Source organism: Prosopis cineraria, unplaced genomic scaffold (genome assembly GCF_029017545.1).
Source record: "Prosopis cineraria cultivar Desert tree isolate PC_DT_omini unplaced genomic scaffold, ASM2901754v1 PC10, whole genome shotgun sequence".
In the NCBI taxonomy this organism is placed as follows: Eukaryota; Viridiplantae; Streptophyta; class Magnoliopsida; order Fabales; family Fabaceae; genus Prosopis; species Prosopis cineraria.
In genome coordinates, this window is record NW_026555341.1 from 3,520,927 (window position 1) to 3,529,854 (window position 8,928).

Here is an 8,928-nt window from a genome sequence, read left to right on the forward strand (position 1 = left end):
AACTGAAATGATTTCTATTCACACGTATGGGTTCACAATTCTAACCCAATTAAAATCTATGACAGTGAAATAATTGATGATTATGAAAGATGCTAGAAGGTGATGGACATTACAATAATTACAATACTTATGACAGCTTTATACTAGTATGATATTTTTCATTTAGAAAGCCAAATAACCTTACTTTTTGGGCCCAAGCCACCATTTCTGATGGTCATGGCGATTTTCCTCTTCTTTTAATTATCGTTCAATCATATGAGCTACGGGGGAGTACTTGCCTAAACAGAGCATTTGCTTTTCTGTCCTTTGTGGAAAAAAATGTTTTTGGGAAGCAAATTGAATGCGGTGGTGGCAGGCTCTGATGAAATCAAAGAGCACAATCTGGCAAGGATTACGAGCGATGGCGCTAAGCAGTCAATTTTGAACAGCTCAGTGGAAGGTGATTGATGAGGACCGAGTGGGGGCTTCTTTTCTTGAAAACGAATTGCCAGCCAGCAATTCCTCAAGTCTTGAATTTGAATAAACCTGAAATCGCGAGCTATGTTCACCGTTCCCTTGTATGACTCTGTCTCTGTGAATCTCCTTCCGGGATCAACCTCAATTATATGTTCTTCCTCGGTCCCTTTCTTCTTCTATTCTTGTCGCTTCTCCTTTTGCTCTGATTAGCCCTAATCAATATGCATGTTTATTATTCTGTTTTTAGACCAGTCAATTCCCTCTCTGTCTCCCTCGACCCTTGCTTTGTGATCTGGGGTTCTCCACTGGACCAGAGAACAAAGAAAGTTCTAATCAGACCGATGAGCATACTCTCCATAGTTCCTATTCAAGCAACTCGCATCAAGACCAATGAACTTGTTTTACTGCTTGCTGCCTGTCAAGTCTTTAAACAGTACCATGTATTGCACCCTCCATATAAACGCACCCAAAAAAAAAAAAAAAAAACCAAGGTTAGTGTTGGAGATAATCGCTTGCCAATTCAAATAATACACGTTTAGGGAAGAATAAGAACCCAGCCCAAAAATGATAGTAACAGAAGAAAAATCCAGGAATAAAAAGGCTCAATTTTTGGCGAGATGGAACTTCTGATAAAAACACAACGAGGGGAAAAGAGGCAAGATTATTGGTAAAATTACATATTCCGTTCAACTCCTTTTACCAGAAGATGCTTAGATTTTTAGGCTCTTTGGATTTAAATAAAAAAAAAAATGATTGGAAACCACCAATTGAGGATTCTGCTATCTTTGAGCTTGGATGCACCATTCTGTCGTCCATCGATTTCAAAAAGTGAAAAAGGAATAAGAGAACATGCACTTACTAGCCCTTTCCTCCATTAATTCGTTGACGCACGCACACCCCACCCTTATGTTTGTGCTACAGTTGTAAACCTGTAGATTCTTTCCTTCCCATTTTCATCCTCTTCACGTATAGAAAGAAATAGCCCGATACAATTTCCTAACTAATGACTGAGTGAATTATGAAAGCCTCGAGACAACACAAATTTATTCATTTAGTTCTATCCGCAGAAAATAAATAATTGAGAATCTTGCAATCTTTCCTGTCAGTGCAAATTGTGAGGATGTAAACCCGAGTCCAAAGCCCCCGCTGGCTCATAATCACCTTAGCATATTGATTCCGCCTCCACTTTTGCATCAGGTACCCACTTTCCTCACTATATCAAAATGCACCAGAAGCTTGGAACGCTTCGATCCTGCGTGTTTCCCAAGTCACAAAGCCATTCTCTAAAGTCAAGTTTTGAACTGACTCATATGGGAAGGGTGGTATTGGGTGGCAGTGACTGTGCCTGATTATTTCCTTCATATAAGAAAAGTTTCAGTCAACTTATACTGCCTTTAAGAGGTCCCACCCCTAAAAGCCCTTCACCGTCCATTTGCCCTTCCAAGCTCCTCGTTCATATGCAAGAGAACGCTTAGCATGCTCGTTGGAGATGCCAAACCTATCTTTTCAGCAACACCACTTTATTTGGGTATAAAAATTCCACGCGTTTCGTTGCCAATAGGGTTGGGAGGGACTGCTTCTGCCAACTCCAGAATGAGAAGGCTCTCTTTTCCTTCTGATGGCCCTCATAATGATGATGATGCTATCTTTGACAAGGCCAACTCTTGTGAATGGTCGAGTTCTTGCATCGACGGTCAAGGAACAGAGGGCCAATATTCATGAACCTCGGGAACAGCCAAGTAGCCCCAGGGGGATTTCCTCAGTAGAGAAGGAGACCGACAAACCTGCAGAAAACCAAAGCGGCCGGGTTTTGATGGGGAAAGAATTCCATACAATGGCTTCAGGGCCTAGCAGAAAAGGTTCTGGTCACTAGCAGCCTTTCAATTCATGACTCCTACATGTTTTTTTATGTTAATTTAGTTATTTGGTTACATTTGGATTCATTATAGAGCAGCTCTGTACATTAACTAAGGAATGTATAATCTTGTCTATAAGATAATCGAGTGTTGAATTTATAGCAGACAAGTTGAGTATTTTTTTAAAATTTGCTAGTCACACGACAATTTTAGGGTTTGAATTAATGAAAAAATAGAGGTTCTTGGCAGCACAAAAATAGTAACAAGAAGGTGATCTTGAACACTTGTGAGTGAAATAATCTGCTGGAGCAGCTCATACCAAATATTTCGAGGCAAGTGGAGCATGTGACATTTCAGGGTGTGATGTGATTACAATAAACACCAGGGTAAGTTATCAAAGCTACAAAATTTTGGTTGTAGTGCAAAGTACATATAAATTACACATAGTCCAAACAACCAAATAAGTGTTCGTGTGAAAGATACCTCGAGCAAAGGATCACCTGAATGAGAATGTTGATAAAACCTATCAAATGGCTAAAGGTTTTTATTACTACAAACACATCATGTTGATGACAACGTGTACATAGGATTTATGCACATGCCAGGTTTATACTCTATAGCACTTCACTGACATAATTGAATGGGTACTTCATAGATTTAGCGAGGTTAGGCTTCAAAGGTTGCAAATCCGTACTGAGGTTCATGCTTGTGATCCCCTGTTCCATTACCCATCATCCTGTGTCAGTGCTCATTCTATATATGTCTAGTATGACATTAGCCGTGTCATCAACACAGTTTCTGAGGAGTCATTCTCCATCGATCACAAAAATTTATCACCGATCTGACATTTGTTTTCATAGCTTGATACAAACTTTAATACAATCACAACAGGGGATCACAGAAAAACAGAATATACAATTAGGCAAGCTATAAATAAAAACTGCAGCTACTCTACCTTGTACGCTTAAAAAAAGAAAGTTTATTCTGCCTTGAAGGGCTCGACAATGATAATCTATCTGGCATCATCAATCTTCAACTGTGAGAAAACTGAACCCACTGCGCTATTGGATTCATCTTCCCCCATCATGGACATATCACCTGATTCACCGAGTGTAGAAAGTGAAGGGAGTCGACGAACATTGGGCAATTGAATTGACACAGAAGCACCGCTGGAACTGTCTTCATGGGGTTCTCTCTGAATTGTGCCTCGCTGAAGCTGTAATGCATACTCCAAGTCCCACAACATATCACCCATGCTAGGCCTATCAGAACCATCTTCTTGCAAACATTTCTCTACTGTCTCGCTAAATTTCCTGAGCGAGTTTGGATCTATTTGCCCCTTGATGGAAGGATCTATAATCTCTTGGACCATCCCTTTGTTCTTGCAAAGGATTCCCCATTCAGCCAAGTTCACCTGCTCCCTTGGCAGCATAGGGTCAATGGCTGGTCTTGCACACAACACTTCAAGAAGTACCACGCCAAACGAGTAAACATCAGATTTTTCTGTTAACTGTTGTGACCGAAAATACTCAGGATCTAGATACCCAAAAGTGCCTTTAACACCTGTGCTGACATAAGGTTGATGATCAAGAGGGCCTGTTCTTGAGAGGCCAAAGTCAGCGACTTTAGCAACATGGTTTTCATCAAGCAATATATTTGTGGACTTCACATCCCGGTGAATGATGCCTCCTGATGCTCCCTTGTGAAGGTAATGAAGACCTCTTGCAGCTCCAATGCAAATCTCAAGCCTCAGCTTCCAAGACAAGCTTGGAAGATCTGAATTGTACAAATGATCCCTCAGTGTCCCTTTTTCCATATATTCATAAACCAAAATCATTTCAGACCTTTCATCACAATAACCAATCAAGGAAACAAGGTGCCTGTGTCGAATTTTTGAGAGAACCATAATCTCTGTCTGGAATTCTGGAAGGCCTTGTCCTGACCCAGGCTCACTTCTTTTCACAGCCACTCTCAAACCATTCCTGAGAATTCCCTTGTAAACGTTGCCAAAACCACCCTTTCCAATTAATCTTTTTGTATCAAAGTTGTTTGTTGCAGATTGGATCTCAATCAAAGGGATTTTGAGCCCAAGATTTAAGTTTGGAAGAGGGGAGCCATGTGAAGTTCCTTCAGTCAATCTGCTGTGAGAACTTCCTCCTCCATAAAATGGCAATGGTAACCAATCCGAATTCTCGACAGGCTTAGGTTCTTGCTTCCTAAACTTCATTCGCCAAATTAAGAACCCAGCTAGTATAACAGAAATTAGGACAAGACCTCCAACTCCAAGCGATAACCCCAGCACTAGAGGGAGATGATTATTCGCATTGGATTCCTCCAACGGAACCGAATCTGAAGAATCAATGATTCTCATAATTTCTAGTCCGTTTAAATACGTATTTCGAACTGGAGAATCAAGAGGAACTACGCTGATATTCACGAGTCCAGAGTTATCAGGATTGACCACATAATCATAATAAAATGGAACAGGCAATTGGCTAGATATGTTCACGGAATCGATCACATCCCTGAAGTTGTTGTAGATTGATAGATTGAAGTACGTAAGGCCTGGAGAACTACTCTCTAAATCACAGAAGTGAACCCGAACAAGATAATTAGCTTTGTTTTCTACAGCAAGAACCCAGGTTATGTTGAAGAAACCAGAGCCATTGGAATCCAAATTAACCTTTTTGGCACTTTGGTAAATACTATCTGGGGCAGTATACTTAGTAGCCCAATTATAGTCATCAGGCGCAGAATTTTCGTCCCGGTATGTAATACCAACAGCGGAACTCAACCGTTCGGCAGCCTGTGGATTTAACAAATGAGGATCATCTATTTCCCATAATCTCCATAACCCATCTTGGCTTCTCGAGACATTAGGGCCTCCAACATTAAGCCTGTAAGTCATCTGTAACACCCGAGACCGCAAACCCGTATAATCCGCAGAATCGCCATCGGGTCTTACAGTCGTAGCACCATCAGGAATCAAATAATCGGGGAGAAGGAAGAGTTCTATGGCATTCACAAATGCAAATGATGATTCCAGAGGCCTGAAAGTGATTTTGAAGTCGGCGGTGGAATTGATGCTTGTGAAGTATTCTTTTACTAAAGGAGAATTGCTAGCATTTTTGGCAGCGAAATTTTGCAAGAGCCAGAACCCAGGAATCGAAACATTGAAGCGAGCAGTGGGGAGATTACTTGAGGAAGAGAAAGCAAAGAAGTGAAGGCGTACCAGATAAGAGCCAGAAACATCGATTGTGAAGTCGTACGAGAATTTCTGTTGGAAGACCCTTGCCTTTTGATAAATAGGAGATATGTCCGATGACCCGTTACTTGCTTCCTGGACGCTACTCTGCTTTGGAAAGGATAAGGAAAGAGAAGAATCCCCCACGAAAACCTTCCCGCTTTCTGTGTCTGTTACGTTGTTGTTTGACCCACAGCTGATAAAATACTTATCCTGAACGGTGTAGGCTGATGAGAGGGACTGAAACCATACCAGCTGAACGAGAAGATGAAGAAGAAAGAGAGAGAAGTGAACTCTATGGAATTGAAGATTTCCCATGGAAAAGAAAAACGGTAGTCTTAGTCTAGTTATCAATCGGATTATTGCATTTCTGAGAATGGGAACTATGAACCCTGGAGGATAGAGGACACGGAGAAGAAGGAGAAAGACAATGGGACACCGGTTCGTCAGCTATGAACCGTGAAGTTGACTTGTCACCCACTAGGGACCAGTAATATTTTTTTATCTAAAACCCAATAGGAATATTTGTGAAATAGAAAAAGGGCTGCAGAGTTGAGTTTTAATAAAAATGGTATCGTCCAATGAATGCAATGCGGTGGCGTGCTGATAGTTAGACTGATGGGGGGCGAGAGCAGTTTAGGCGTGATCACGAAGAGCTTGAGTTGTCCTCTTGCTCTACGAAGAGAGTAAAGTAGAATTCATGATTCGCAGAAGAAAAAAGATAACGATATACGAATTATGACGTGGCCACTGCCGTGAGCGTGAGGTAAATCACCAAATCAAGCAGATACTTATTGAATGAAGAAAGGGAAAATTGCTCAAGAAAACCCGAGTAGGATATTTATTGGACTTGGAATTTGGAAAATGCATTGAGCCTTCGACAATATGTTTAAGAAATTAAATGACTAAATTACCCCTAATTAAATCCTCCTCTCCTCTTCTGCTTCCGTATGATTTCTGCCATCGTTCTAGCCATGACTTCATGATTCCTACAGCGGTGATGTGCGGTTATGATTCCAAGGGGGGCGATGACAAGGAAGGGTGAGGTGAGGTCTTGGTTTTGAAAAAGATGGAAGACAGTGAAAAACGACGAGCTCCTATATTTGCGATGGTAACAGTGACAACAGTGAAAAGAGGAGGGAAGAGTTAAGCAGAGGGGAAAAATCATTCCACTCTCCATCATATGCCGTCCACTATTTGTTGACCTTGCGTGGCTTTTCTTGAGCAAGAAGTGGAGAAGGTTTGAATCGCTTTTTCTACTCCTAGAACTGGTCAGATTTGTATTTTACCTATTTTTTGAACACTGGGTGGTTGCATTTTTTCGTGGGTTGAGGTTTGCTTCTTTGCTTGGCCAATTCATAATATTCAAGCAAATTGGTAGTTGTTATCTGTCTTGGGAATCTGCCTTGAAATGGTTTATTAGCAAGTGTTGGGGGTAATTAGTTGTGCTAATTTACAGCTTAGGTTAGGCACTCCAAATTGCTTTTTTGTTAACTTTCGCTGCTGCAATTTTAACAAAACTTCCTCATCTTTTCGCCTGTTATTATTCCAACTTACAAAGACTTTATGCAGCTCCCATTAGCCTTATGCGTTGCTTCAGTCTACAATTCTATTGAAGTCTATTACCTTTTTTTTAGTATTATTACCATTTTTTTTTGGAGTCAAAACCAAAGTATTGTTACGTATCATTTGTATCATGCCAAAAGTTTGAAGGATTAGTCTAGTGTAGCATGCCTTCCATGTGTGGTTCATAGAGTTGTGTATTCTGATAATTTGATTATTTTGGTGCATTTTAAATTGCTATAACAATAGCTCTATTTCCAATCATATTTAATGTCATTAAATGTAGCATAGGTTTTATGGAAGAAAACTATCTCATTTACTACAAAATGGCATTATCTTAAGGATTGTTGTGAGTTGATATTTATTACAGGGCATATGAATCCCTTTTCTAGAATGCCACAAACTTAGAGATTGCAAGTTTATGAAATGTTGCTTTTTAATTCTTTTTACAGATGACAGTGATTAATCATATAATGTTTACTTGGCCTCTATGCCTGATAGTAAAATAAGGTCTTTGCTTCCAGGGTTAATATTACATAAGGTCACAAATTATACATAATCTTTGCCTTTGATATGTCGTTTCCCTTTCCCCTTGAAATAGGAAGATGGTAATTAGACCTTTAAGATGGAGTATCTGTTGTAGGGGGATTGATGCATTATTGTATATATTGATTGAACACAATTTGATCCTATAAGGTTAGTCTATATAAACTAGAGCCAACCTTCTTAACTTTTTGTAGATGCCGGATAATGTATTTTTAAAAATCTACAAAATCATATATGTTGAAGTTCATATGCCTTTTCTAATTCTATGACCAAGGATGCAAATTTTATCCTCACATGTCTTGTCAAAATGTCAATGATTTGAACCTTTTTTATAACTTGGAATTGGTCATGAATGAGTTGAGAAAATGGAAGCATGATTAAAAGAAGACATTCTAAGGGAAGTGGATAAGTATGAAAGTGCCATACTGGTTATTCATGAAACAGATGAAGGGGAGACATTTGATGCTAGGAATTGTCACCTCTAATGCAATTCAAACGCCACTTGAAGTTTATAAAGTGATTTAATTACTGGAAAGGGATGAGAAAGAGATGTCATTAAGCATGGACCTCTTGGACAAAAGCAAGTTATAAGAGAAAACTTCTATAAAATATAATTTATTGATTTGTAATTATAATAGCTTGTGGGATGAAGATTCTAAAGAGAATTTTATTGAATTATATTTTCAAAACTTGCATAAATAACATTTTGTAAAGATTGTATAGATAATATTTTTTTTTCAGGTTTTATCTCTTTTGGATGAATCATTTTTCCTATGATTATGTGTATCATGTATTATTATGTTGTCAAGGAATGCAAGAACATATTATTGTTTAATGGTAAATAGATTTGTTGATGTTCAATTATTATTTTTTTATGCTTTAAATTGAAATTGGAAGCTTTGGTACCATAAACACAGTTGGAATTGCCAAAAAAAGGCAAGGGATTGAAAAGGAACATGAGATTAATAATATTTGCACTAACAATGTTGAAAGTGTAAAAATTTTAGAATATTCATAAGTATTTTCATAAAAAATAATACAATTGTCAAAATATGCAAAATGCATATTTGAATATCATTTGCGCTTTTAGAATATTCATAAGTGTTTTTATACAATTATCAGAATATGCAAAATGTATATTCAAATATAAGGTGTATTCTGTGTAAATTTTTAAAATAACTATTCACATTTTCAGAATATTCATAAATGTTTTTATGAAAAGTGAGTACAATTTTTAGAATATGCAAAATGCATATTCAAATA

At 38.5% G+C, this 8,928-nt stretch overlaps 1 protein-coding gene across 4 annotated transcripts; it reads right to left on the bottom strand.

Annotated features, from left to right (window-relative positions):
* Positions 1-6,164, bottom strand: LOC129321825 (probable receptor-like protein kinase At2g23200). Of its 4 annotated transcripts, none has more exons than XM_054967748.1 (2): positions 3,268-6,164; positions 1-2,240 (listed from the first exon to the last, which is right to left on the bottom strand). In XM_054967748.1, exon 1 carries the CDS (start codon positions 5,872-5,874, stop codon positions 3,325-3,327), a length of 2,550 nt encoding a protein of 849 aa, XP_054823723.1. In that variant the 5' UTR covers positions 5,875-6,164; the 3' UTR covers positions 1-2,240; positions 3,268-3,324. The 4 variants fall into 4 exon arrangements, with proteins under 4 accessions (XP_054823723.1, XP_054823722.1, XP_054823724.1 ...); XM_054967747.1 differs by having other exon boundaries at positions 1-2,303; XM_054967749.1 differs by lacking the exon at positions 1-2,240 and adding an exon at positions 2,327-2,350.
* Positions 6,165-8,928: the final 2,764 nt, after the last annotated feature.